Raw genomic sequence first — 12,853 nt, 5'->3', positions numbered from 1 at the left:
ATATAAAATTACTAGAGAACTTGCTGACTAAAATCATCATGAAACGAAGGTGAATCCGTAATTTCTTTACAATTTAAAGGTAGGCCTACACTGTGTTATTTCATCAGTCAGTCGTGAAAGTCTGGTGGTTGAAAGCTTCTGGCAATGTTAAATCCAGGAGAGAAGACAATTCTAGAGAAAGAGCAGTTAGAGATTCATGAGTGCACAAGACAAAGTTTGAGCTCACACACGTAAAATCTCAGCAGGAGCAGAGCCATGAAACCACTGTGTATTTGAAAGTGCGTCCAGTTTTGTGCGAGAATGAAATAAATCCGCCTGCGAGTGGAGAGATTCGTTACATGGATGCGCTCCCACATTACAATAATGCGCTTTCGACATTTGTCATTAAAATAACGCCTTAGAAATGGCTTCAAAAGAACTATAAAAACGAGAAGAAAGTCATGTCTTAAAGCTGCATAGAGTATATGGAGTAGTGACAGACAGATATTTGACCATTTTTGCCTTATCAACCAATTTGTATCAGTCAATTTTGTCAAAATTGAGTGTTCATGTAGTTTCAGTGATTTGCTTGCAATTAAATTGTTTAATTGGGTGCCAAAGTCTGAGACTGCTAATGAAAATACTTCTTTTTCCATCACAAATTATATTATCAGCATAACAATTTGAGTAAAAAGTTGAATTATAAATATTAAATGGATTTCAGACTGTCTCAATTATGTAAAATCGTTATATAATCATAGAATAGAATAGAATAGAATAGAATACATTGTTTTTTGAAACCTGTTTCAAACTGTTGCATGCTACATTGTTTAATAAGACTTCATATGACCACAGTTATTTTTGTGACAGAAGTAAATGATTCAAATTTGTCACACTGGAAATAGAAGGTCAAGTCAAGATTGTTGCATTGTGGGATAAATGTATCCCACAATGCAATACTCTTGACTTTACTCTTTTGCTTTTATGTGCTTTTTGCTTCAGTGACAGCAGCACTCAAGCTGCATGAACTCCACAGGTTTGTGAAAAACCTGATGATCTTATTCCAAAGAACATCTTCTGCTTCAATGGAAGCAAGAACATCTGACTGTCTGTACAAAGAGTCACATGATCAGTGTCACAAATATGTTTATTTGATTAGAGACCTAGAAATAGTGCAGAGTCTTAAGTATTTCTTTCTTTGTCTTAAGTATTTCTTTCTTTGTTTAATTTTTTTTTTTCAAAATTTCCATGTTTAAATTGGATTTTGTTCAATGTGTGCATGTTTCCAATGAGTCAGCTGTGCCCTGTTGAACCCTCATATTGTGTGTCTTGATACCCAGACAAAAAGACAGATGCAAAAAAGGTTCCACCAGAACGGCCCGAATCTCTCCCACACAGATCTGAGGAAAAAGGTGGGTAACGTCTCTCTGAACTGTTTTAATTTTCTTTGGTCTGCAGTCTGTGCTGCCTTTCTCTAAAAGCTTTAGATTGACTTGTGTTTTCAAAGAATTCTTGCTTCTCTGAAGTAAACAGATGTTTGAATTTTTTCTCTCTGCTTTGACAACCCCTCTTTTAGTTTCCCGTAAACATCCTTGTATGACATTTTATACCCTTTAATAATGATGATGATGATATCAGTGATGATGACTGTAATTACATGTAGGTGAAGACTCGAAGTTGAGTGACATTCCAAAGCCGTCCCTCCCAACTTTCCTCCCAAAGAAGCCTCTTCCCCCGAAGAACAACAACGCGTTGAATCGACCGTCATCCCTGCCACCCAAACGCCCAGACAGACCTGAGAGACCAGCTGTACCCAATATACCGTCAGTCTCACACACAAACATGTACCAGCATCACCAACACATACTAGATTACAGAACACATCACCGTAGCAAGATTATCAGCCCATTATATTCAACTATAAAAAGATATAAAGTATCTATGTTAATGCTGAATGAAGTCATTTATTGCCAAACTGAAAGTGTCTAATAATAGCAGGGTAATAGAGATCGCAGAGAGATAGCACAATTACATCATAATATGATCACATCATCGAACACGAGACATAATTAAATAAACCATGATGCGTCATGATCAGATGATATTATTCATTTTATACCAAGAACACTATTTATTTGACACAAAAATAGAACGCAATTAGTCACAATTAAACAGTCAGATAACAATAATTTTACTATTTTACATGACTGAGTCTCAAAGACTCAAACATTTCATTTTTGAAAGGATTCATTTAGAGCCATTTAAATGACTTCTGTGCAGTGATTCCATTGAATCAGCGAGTCTTTTCATTTTAGAATGGATTGATTTCAAACCAACCGAATGGCTTTGTGCAGTGATTTCTAGTGAATCAGTGAATCATTTAGTTTTTCATTGGATTCTTTTAGAACCATCCAAACTACTTCTGTGCAGTGATTCCAATGAATCAGTGAATTGTTTAGTTTTTCAATAGATTCTTTTAGAACCATCCAAACTACTTCTATTCAGTGATTCCAATGAATCAGTAAGTATTTTTCAATGGATTGATTCAGGACCATTCAAATGACTTCTGGCAGTGAATCAGTGAGTCATTTTGTTTTTTAAATGTATTCATTTAGAACCATCCAAATAAGCCAGTTCGCTAGAATCAGAACCAGTTCACATGAATCAGACTTCCAATGCTACATATTATAAATCCTCTCCATTTCTTATCACAGTATTACTCCATTTATTGTCATTTCCAAGAACATTTGTGCTATTTCTGTGCTATTACTAAAGCTCATTCTGGTTTAAATATCACTTGTTCAGGTGTGACAGTCCAAAGTCTGACAGCAGTGGTGTGGCAGCTGACCGAGGCTCTGCAGACAAATCCCTAGATATCGGTGAGTCCCTTTCCAGAGCTCTCATTCAATCTAGAATACCCCTGTCATTACTAATAAGACTTATAATAATCTATATCTAATAAGATTACAACAGCTCTCTGTCCATCTCACTTCATTCATTTCCATACTGGTGATGTTCGATTACGGTCTGGCGTGTTTTTTTCCTGTGTTCGTGGTGCCTGTGCACATGATATATATGTGGTCCTGTGTGTTTATGTTTGTATTCGTGTGACGCTCGGCTGAAGATGTAGAAGACTTCGACTCCATCGTCTTATCCACAGAGAAGCTGAACCACCCGACCGCGTCACGGCCCCGTGTGATGGACCGGCGACCACGATCGCAGGTCTTCACGTCTGTGAGTCCACAGTTTTTATTTGTGTATTTCTATAATTTTTTTTTTTTTGTCTATATACCCAGCGGGCACTGGAAGTCAGTGTAACGTTGAACTGACGTAAATTTTGGTTGAAAATTAAAATTAGGTTGACGTCAAAATCCAACATTGGCTTTTTGTCAGCCTTCAACTTTAGACCATCGTTGAATTTTGGTTGCTTAATACCATGACTTATAACATCATTACACATTGATATTTTGCTGGTTTTAATGTGATGTTGTGTCAACATTAGCATGATGACATTTATGAGATGCTGACGTCTGGTTTTACCATACCTCATGACTAAATGTTGGTGTTTATGTTGGCATTAGATGTTTGTAAGACATTGAATTATGGTTACGTAATACCACAACTTAAAACCAATGAAATATCAATGTCAGCTGTCATCAGTATTCTACGTCAAATTGACATTGGCATTACACAGTGAATTTTGGTCACCTGACGACTGATGTGAGAACCTATTTTCAACCCAAGAGCAACGTCTTATGACATTGGTGGCCTGCTGGGTAGTTTTTATTAATTTTTATACATAAAGTGTAACTAAATGAAAATGAAAAATGAGAAACTAGCTGAAATACATTTTTTTTTTTATACAGTATATTTATTTTATTTCAAGAAACAAAAATGTTTTTATGGTTTTAGTTTCAGTTAACTATAATAACCCTGCCACACATGCTTGTTTGTTGTTATTTTGAACTAATCAGAGTGTTAAGTCTATCATGTTTTTGTTTTTTTGTTTTTTTCACACCTATCAGATGCAATCAGCTGACGGAGTGTCATATATTTGTGACCTTTCAGGTGTTCAGTGTTAATCCGTCAGATATGATTGTGCCATTTGCTATGTGTGAACGTCACGTGCGCTTACCCTGCTCTGCCTGTCTATGGGTTATCTGGTCATGATCACTTAAATCTCTCTCTACTTCCTAGTCCTCTCTCTCTAGTCCTGACCTCCTGGACTCCCCATCTATAGAGGAGGAGAGGAGAGACAAGGACATGGGAAAGGAAGAGCAGGACTCATTCGCTCCCAAAACTTTTGACAACTCCAAGAAGATGCCCAAGGCAGTGCCAATCATAACAGTAAGCCCCACCCCCTCCCAGTCACCCCACCCCCTTACACCTTCCTCTCCTTTTGCATGCACATCCCTGTCCTACCACAAGGGAGCGCTCTTGTCAAGCATTTTTATGTACAGTGACACAAAAAAGTATTACTTTTGGATACTTAAGTCATATTATTTTTTAAAAATATATATTTGTTATATAGTGTAAAGATTTTTTAAGTGTGTCTTAAAGGGATAGTTCCCCCCAAAATAAGAATTCTGTCATCATTTACTTACACTCATGGCATTCCAAATCTGTATGACTTTCTTTCTTCTGTGGGGAAAAAAAGGTATGTATTTTATGTTGTACAATAAAACGTGAAAATATCCTGACCTTATTTCAAGCATTTAACCAAAAACCCATTCAAACAAGTTGAAAAAACCCATTGACTTCAGGTTGATGGAGCCGGAAGTGCTAAAATGCTAACTCGTTTCTAGGTTTTCATCTCCAAAAATACATCGTCCCTGCAGCACTCTATTTGTTGTCTTGGACCCCATTGATTTTCACTGTATAGACAAAAACAGTTCTTCAAAATATCTTCACAGAGGAAAAAAAGTGAAATGAGTAAATAATGGCAAAATTTAAATTAGTGGGTAAACTATCCCTTTAAGTATCCAAATACTTTAAGGTGCCACTATATATATACACACACACACACACACACACACACACAGAGACTGAGGCCCAAAATGGAGGACAAACGTCTGAGAGTGTTTGATAAGCTCTTGTTCTAATATCTCATGGCGGTTTTCCACAGGCTCCTGAGAAATCGTTTTTACCCCCTAAACCAAGTGCCCCTCAATCCTCTTCTGGGTCCGGTGGGTCTTCTCTCCACCAGGGCGCTGCTGGTCTGCGGCCCCATTCCCCTTCCACTGACGCCAGAGGAAAGAACGAACAGGGTGCCGCCACGCTGGAGGAGCTCAAAGCACAATTACGAGACCTGAAAGGAACTGTGGAGCTCATGAAGAGCCAGCATAAGTATGAACCAACGGGATAGGAGGAGGGTTAGATTAAGGGTGTCCAATGCTGCTCTTGGAAGGCCACTGTCCTGTAGAGTTTTGCCCCAACCCCAATCAAATACACCTGAACCAGCTAATCAAAGTCTTTTTAGGCATGCTAGAAACTTCCAGGCAAGTTGGAGATAAACTTTGCAGGACAGTGGCCCTCCAGGACGCTGGGTTAGATGAAAGATGGACTGAGTGAAGTAGTGAAAGAGGGAAAGGAAGTATAAAGGGAAGGAAATGGATAAGAAATGGATGCAAATGTTTGAGATGAGATCTGGGATGAGTGAGTTGATTGATTTATATCTGTTTAGAAGGATGTGAAATGTGTGTAATTCTCAAACTTGTTTTATCAGACAAGAAATCAAGCAGTTGGTGAGTGAACTGGATGAGGAGAAGAGGATTCGTATTTCACTGCAGGTGAGGGGAGATTAGATCAGTCACTTAGCACACTCTAAAAATGCTGGGTTGTTTCAACCTATGGTTGCGTAAAATGTGGACAAACTTTTAAATTACATTTTTAAACCCAACAGTTGGATTTGTCCTTATTTGACCCAAACATGGGTTGAAACAGCCCAGCATTTTTTAGAGTGCAGCTGCAACATGAGAAAGCAATTTAAAACAATATTTTAATTTTTAAAGTATTTAATTAACTGATATTAGCTGATATAGAGTGGTGCAGGGATGACGTCAGAACCTGGAAGACTAATTCGCCAGTGGTTCCTTCGAGATTTTCCTATGGGTTTTTATAATGGGGTTTTTCAATTTCTGAGTAAATTAAAGCCTGTGCTAAACATAAATTGATGTTACTTTGACATTTTTGTTCTACAACGTAAATTGCACACACTCGCACCCCAAACTGTCTTATCTAGTTACTTATTAGAAACATACGTTTTGAAAAACATAAAAATTCGTAAAAAATCGCAACTGTATGGGTGTGTGCATTTTACGTTGTAGAACAAAACGTCAAAGTATCATCACGTTATGTTTAGCGCAGGCTTTATTTTACTCAGAAATTGAAAAACCCCATTATAAAAACCCATAGGAAAATCCCGAAGGAACCAGCAGCGGGTTCTGACGTCATAGCTGCACCACTCTATTAACTTAGAATTGTGTATTTTCTATTTTTCTAATTTTTTTGTGAATTTTGAGTAAATAATGTATAAAATAAGTCATTTAAATTCAACAATTTTGTTTACATTTTAAAAAATGAATCAGTTCTTACCATTCAAAAGTTTGGGGTCAGTACTTTTTTTAAAAGAAATGAATACTTTCATTCAGCAAGGAGATTAAATTGAATCAAAAGTGACATTATAGACTGTTACAGCATTATTACAGAAATAAAAAATAAAAAAATTCAAATGAAAGCTGTTCTTTTGAACTTTGTTCATTAAAGAATCCTGATAAAATGCAAACGTTTCCACAAAAATATTAAGCAGGACAACTTTTTTCATTGATGATATAATAAGAAATGTTTCTTTGAGCAGCAAATCAGCATATTAGAATGATTTCTGAAGGATCATGTGACACTGAAGACTGGAGTAATGATGCTAAAATTCAGCTTTGACATCTCAAGAATAAAAAATATATTGAAATATAAAACCGTTATTTTAAATTGTAATAATATTTCATAATATTACTGTTTTTACTATATATTTGATTGAATACATGCAGATTTAGTGAGCATAAGAGATTTCTTTCTAAAGCAGTAAATAATCTTACTATTAAATAATATTAAAGGGATAGTTCACCCAAAAATGAAAATTCTGTCATCATTTTCTCCTCCTCAAGTAGTTCTAAACCTGCATAAATTTATTTTTTTTGCTGTACATAAAGAAAGATATTTGGAAGAATGTCAGTAAGCAAACAGATCTTGCCCCCATTGACTACCATAGTATTTGTTTTTCCTACTCTGGTAGTTTGATACATCTTTGTTTTATGCTGTGTTTTAGATGGAAGTGGAGCAGATTAAGAAATCCCTGTCCAAATGAACTCAAGCATGCTGGGTGTATCAGATGAAGGATCTGGCTGAGGTTCCAATCCACACCACAGCCCAAGTAGATTGTGCCAAAAAAAGAACAACAATGTATCAGAACAATTGCTTAAAGAAAACAACTGTTTACCCCCCAAATCACTTGTACTCTTTCTGCTTTAGTTGTTTTAAGAAGCTTTTTTTGCGTGTTATGCTCAGACTGGGCACTGACTCACAGACCCGTTGCCCGGGTGTGGCCTTACTGTGGGTCATGTGATTAAAGGGTGCCGATGACCCACACCTGGAGACAGGTGATAGCGGTTGCCATGGGGATTAGCTGGTCTCCTGCACAACTGTGACACAGTTACCCCATCACCCTCTCTGGTACTGCCTCTGAACGCTAGTCAGAGAACACATCAAATGAAGGAGAAACCAGTGTGTTTTACTTAAATACTCTTCACCTTAAGTTCTTTTCTTTTGACTTGGAGGCCTTCTATTATTTTCTTTATATGCAAAGGTGCGTTTAATTTCACACCCCTTGCGGTTTCCACATGCAGCAACCCCACATTGAGGCCTTGTTTATTTGGAGCGTTCCAAACTCTTCTGTCTTTCCTATTTCTTTTATGTTGGTGATGACAATGAGAAAACTCACGTTTTGTTTTCTTGACTCGGTTATTTCTTTGAAATCTTCTATATATACTTTTATATTTTAATGTACTAAATACAATTATGTGTGCAGATTTTATTAAAAAAAGATACTTCAAAAAAGTGTTTTTCTGTTTCTTTGTTTATTATATATGCTCATGTGCTATAGGTGGTGCACCAGAGTCAAGTATGTAAATCTTATTGCATGGATTTATTAAAAATGTGTTATTCATAATTTAGCACAAAAAAAAAAAAAATGCAAATCATATAGACAGTGACTTGGAAATGTTTTAAATGTGGGGCTTAAAGTAATATGTCAAAAAGATTGTAATAATCTAATAATAAATAAATGGTCTCATTTTAAAATTAGGTTAAAATTTAAGTAGTTTAAATTAGGTTGTCTGACATTTTATTAATATCAAAAAAAAAATTGAAGTAGTTTTGTTATATATATATATATATGTGTGTGTGTGCGTAAAAGTTTTTTAAAATAGATTAGTGCTGTGAAATCGATTAATCGCGATTTAATCATTAACAAATGTCTGCAAATATATATGTGTATACGTGTGTGTGTGTGTGTATACATATATATATATATATATATATATATATATATTACTGTGTGTGTATATATATACAAACTTGTTGGATGTGATTAATCACAATTATCTGATTTGACAGCATATATTCTGTCAAATCGATTAATCATGATTAATCACATCTAACATAAACGTTTGTGTGTGTGTGTGTGTGTACAAACTTTTGTGAGATGTGATTAATCGCAACTAACAAACATTTACAGATATATGTGTATACGTGTGTGTGTGTGTGTGTGTGTGTGTATATAATATATATATATATATATATATATATATATATATATATATACACACATTTATATACAAACTTTTGTTAGATGTGATTAATCACAGAATATATATACTGTATGTGTTTTTTTTTTTTTACTTAATTGCCCCTTCAAATTCTTTGAATCATAAATCAAAACCTTTTTTTGTTACATTTCTAAAAAATAAAAAAAAATTAAAAAATCCACATGAAATTAAACTAGATATTTTACTTTTTTCTCATTATCTAGGTCATCTTCATTGACCCACCGAAAAAAAAATATATAATTACTAGAAAGTTCATTCTCCATTCCAAAATAGGTCAAGCCTCCATCCAAGCATCAAACAGCTGATCTGTAATCAGATTTTAAATTCTTATAAATCTTTTTTGGATAGGGGTTACAGTTATGTAACATTTCAAAGGTCATATGTGAGATGTTTTATGAGATGAAGGTCATTTTAAGTTCAGCTCCTAGACAGGGTAAGATCACACACACCTTCATTCAGGCCCTCAGAAGCACACTCCGTCTGCAGCTATATGGACCCCTCTCTCAAACACATTTAAGACATCCACTGATATCACTCCATAGGCATCTGCTGCTCTTTATGGTATTTGATTTGGTAATTGAGGATCAGGTCTCCTGGTTGCTGGCCAGTGAGGCCTGCAGATGACTGTGTCTCTAAGGACGGTCACATCACTAATGATGCACATGCAGTGCTCTGATCAGGTAAAACCAGGAGATGTGAGCCCACCTCAGAAATGTTTTAGAATCCAGTATTTAAATGATGCAGTTTGGGTGAATCATTTATATATTTTGCATTTGATAATGCATTACATTTTTTTAATACTTATAATTTCTTTGATAATGCATATGTATAAAAGATAAAATATCAATACATTTGCAGGCTGGATAATTGAAAATATGCAGATTTTATTCATAAACAAAAAGATATATTCTACAACAATAAAGTTTGTATGAATGAGGAACTACTACTTGTAGTAGTTCAGCATTTCGACACAACCACCACTTTTTCTATTTCATTCAATGACGCCAGTAGTCTATGTTGACAGCATTTCTGAAGAAACAATCCTGTGTTGCAATTAATACAGATTTTTTGTAATTTGTGTGCATTAAAGGGATCTGTTTATTATGTTGAGTATGTCCCTTCTGCTTGATCTCATGTGTTGTCTGTAAACAAATGAAATAGATGATAACTGAAAGTTAAAATGAGTTATTCTTTAAAGGGCATCCTCTTAAAGAACAAAAGACACATTTGAAAATAAATGTGTAAATTGATTAGTAGTAGTAGTAGTAGTAGTAGTAGTTGTAGTAATAAAAATAATCATGACAACAGCAATAATAATCATATTTTTTTAAAACTAAACCGCTCTAGACCCTCATTATGTGTGGCAAGATCAACAAATCTCTTAAAAATGACCCAACTTGGAAAAAAAAAAAACTTAAATTAATGCATTAAATATATTTGAGAACTTAAAAGACTAAATTAAAAATGTTACAAAACTTTTTTAAATTTATCATCTATTTCATTTGTTTACAGACAATGTAGGCAGTTTGTGTTGTAGAAAATTGCTTCTGATAATAACAAGTTAATTGACAGCAATTCGTATTGTATGTTCAATATAAAAAAAAAACAAATTATTATGTTTAAAAATTTTATAAAAAGATGGCGAAATAAACAAAAAAAACTCATTATTTATTGTGTGAAAATAGGCTTATGACCAATCGGAGTATGACATCTAGACATGTGCCGGTATACGGTAATACGATATATCACGATAATGAATATGCGCGATATTGTTATCGTGGGCACTTCAAAATACCGTGAATAATTATTTATTACGAATTATTCCGATTTTTAGAATGCACAACACCGCTGTATGCTTCATCAAAGAGGCACGCACACTGATGTAAACAAACCCAATGTGCATGAGCAGCGCGTGGCGGAACGAGTGAAGGAGACGCGCTGAATGAAAATGCATTTTCACTTTCTGACAGCAGATGGCGCCGATGGAACAGCAGAAATGCTGCGGTAACCCCGTAAACAAAGCAGTTGCGCTACAGCTACTACAGTATAAATGTTATAAATTTTGTATTCGCTATTGTTCATCAAATACTTAGACGTAAGGCTATTTATTTTCAAACTTAAACATTTTTATATTTTAATCTGGACTACAACATGCCCCAGATATTGTTTTAACATGTTCTGATTCTTTGTTGTTCAGTTACACTTTCCAATAAGGATCCATTATTTAACTTAATTCATTAGTTAACATAAACTGACAATGAAAAATACTTCTAAAGCATTTATTAATCTTAATTTCAACATTTAATAACACTTTATTAAAATCAAAAGTTGTAACAGTATTATTTAATGGACCTTAGCTAACATGAACTAACAGTTGTATTTTAACAGAACTAATGCTAACTAATGAGATCTTTTTGTAAAGTGATACCTATTGTTCTTTATAATTCTTTTGAACTTTAGTCTGTTTGAAACATTTGTTTACTTTATTACTTTTTTGTCTATTGCTTTTTTGTATTCATATGTTCAGAGTTCTTTTTGTTACAAGAGAAATTGTTATTAAACCTGTTATATTACAAACTTATTTCAATATCGTGATAATACCGTATACCGTGATAAAAGCTTCAGCAATATATCGCAGCATAAATCTTTGAAACCGTCACATAATGACATCAAAGTAGTTAGTGTATTTGTTTACTAAGAAGGCAACAGTGTCACTGAAGAGTGTGAGATAAAATTCGAGGTGTAAAGAAAACCATTTTGTGAATATTTTACACAATGCTTTAGTTAGCATAATTTTCAATTAGGCGGTAATTTAGTCAAATTATTCAAAAACCGAAAATAGAATAAAATAGCAAAACAAAAGCAGTCGTTCGCTTTATTACAAAAAATGTGTAATACCACAGCAATTTCCACATCATTTCAAATGTGACGGAAATTACAGTATTTCAGGGAAAACATGACACAATTATTTTGAATGTATGTACACTGTTAGTGAGCGTGAGAAAAGTTCCAAAAAAGCCCCGCAAGGTATTTTGTTTACTTAGTTTCTCGCTCCTGAAACGAAATGAAAATAACCAGTTTGGCGAGCTGGAATCCTGGATATATGGGACCTGGTGGTTGTGCTCTGTTTGCCATGCGCGTATCAACACGGACAAGTTTTATATTTAGACATCTGTTCCAGATGATTCAATAGTGACTGTACATGCAGTAACAGCCGTGAGACTTTTTTTGCGCTCTAAACTTGCGCAGTTTTTCTTCTCTTATGAAATATACCTAACGCATGAACGGAAGGACACACTTTGAGGAAATGATCGGATCAGTTTGCAGAGAGGGCAGGAGGAATGACTTCCTCAAATAGGATGGTAATGCGTGTCTTTGGAGACATAGAGTGCGCGGTGCGCTTTAAGTTTTTCTGACTTTCTGCACTATCCGCGTTAATTCACAAGTGCTGCGTTTTGTATAATTGCATAACCGCTGGCGCAAACGAGATAAAACTGGACCGGATTGTAATATGTAGTGATGCGCGCTGCTTTAATGAATCGCAAGACGCTGGACGTCACAGCCACGCGCGTTTCCGTGCCACAGGTGCGCACTAAACTTTGGTTATTCATTATTGATTAACGGCGCAAAGAAAAGGAGGAACGCGCACAGGGACAAAACAATTACTCGCACTATGGAGATCATGTCCAATCAACCCACAGCAGAGGCTGGTGGCGACCACACCGCAGCGGTTTCCATGTCTGCAGGCGTGGAGAGGGCTGATGTGACCAGCCCGAGTCCGGTGACCAAACAGAGGTCTCTACGGGCGGTTTATGTGCTGAATGATGGACTGAAGGCAGTGGCCGCGAACAGCCCGGAATCCGGGGCGCTACAGTGTCTCCAGCGCGCCTGCGACGCGGAGAGTGCCATATTAACTACAGTTACTTTTGGACGATTAGACTTTGGGGAGACAACGGTGCTTGATACTTTTTATGATGCAGGTGAGTTCACATGGC

At 35.6% G+C, this 12,853-nt stretch overlaps 2 protein-coding genes across 13 annotated transcripts in view; both read left to right on the top strand.

The window, feature by feature from the left end:
- sh3kbp1 (SH3-domain kinase binding protein 1) overlaps window positions 1-8,088 on the top strand; it is a 51,090-nt gene extending 43,002 nt beyond the window's left edge. For 4 of the 6 annotated variants that reach the window (XM_051881934.1, XM_051881937.1, XM_051881933.1 and 1 more), the window contains 8 exons: window positions 1,320-1,391; window positions 1,643-1,802; window positions 2,785-2,858; window positions 3,104-3,213; window positions 4,177-4,326; window positions 5,105-5,325; window positions 5,705-5,768; window positions 7,301-8,088. In XM_051881934.1, coding sequence (XP_051737894.1) covers window positions 1,320-1,391; window positions 1,643-1,802; window positions 2,785-2,858; window positions 3,104-3,213; window positions 4,177-4,326; window positions 5,105-5,325; window positions 5,705-5,768; window positions 7,301-7,339 — 890 coding nt within the window. In that variant the 3' untranslated portion in view covers window positions 7,340-8,088. The remainder of the gene's footprint in view (window positions 1-1,319; window positions 1,392-1,642; window positions 1,803-2,784; window positions 2,859-3,103; window positions 3,214-4,176; window positions 4,327-5,104; window positions 5,326-5,704; window positions 5,769-7,300) is intronic. The other 2 variants (XM_051881935.1, XM_051881938.1) reach the window with 2 other exon arrangements.
- Window positions 8,089-11,981: 3,893 nt separating this feature from the next.
- Window positions 11,982-12,853, top strand: part of map3k15 (mitogen-activated protein kinase kinase kinase 15) — a 39,672-nt gene continuing 38,800 nt past the window's right edge. For 2 of the 7 annotated variants that reach the window (XM_051882113.1, XM_051882119.1), the window contains exon 1: window positions 11,984-12,838. In XM_051882113.1, the coding sequence (XP_051738073.1) occupies window positions 12,532-12,838 (307 nt within the window). In that variant the 5' untranslated portion in view covers window positions 11,984-12,531. Of the gene's footprint in view, window positions 12,839-12,853 lie in introns of all 7 variants that reach the window. The other 5 variants (XM_051882114.1, XM_051882118.1, XM_051882117.1 and 2 more) reach the window with 5 other exon arrangements.

Source organism: Ctenopharyngodon idella, chromosome 23, assembly GCF_019924925.1.
Source record: "Ctenopharyngodon idella isolate HZGC_01 chromosome 23, HZGC01, whole genome shotgun sequence".
Classification (NCBI taxonomy): Eukaryota; Metazoa; Chordata; class Actinopteri; order Cypriniformes; family Xenocyprididae; genus Ctenopharyngodon; species Ctenopharyngodon idella.
The sequence above is the reverse complement of the archived record's forward strand: the minus strand, read 5'-3'. Positions and strand labels throughout refer to the sequence as shown.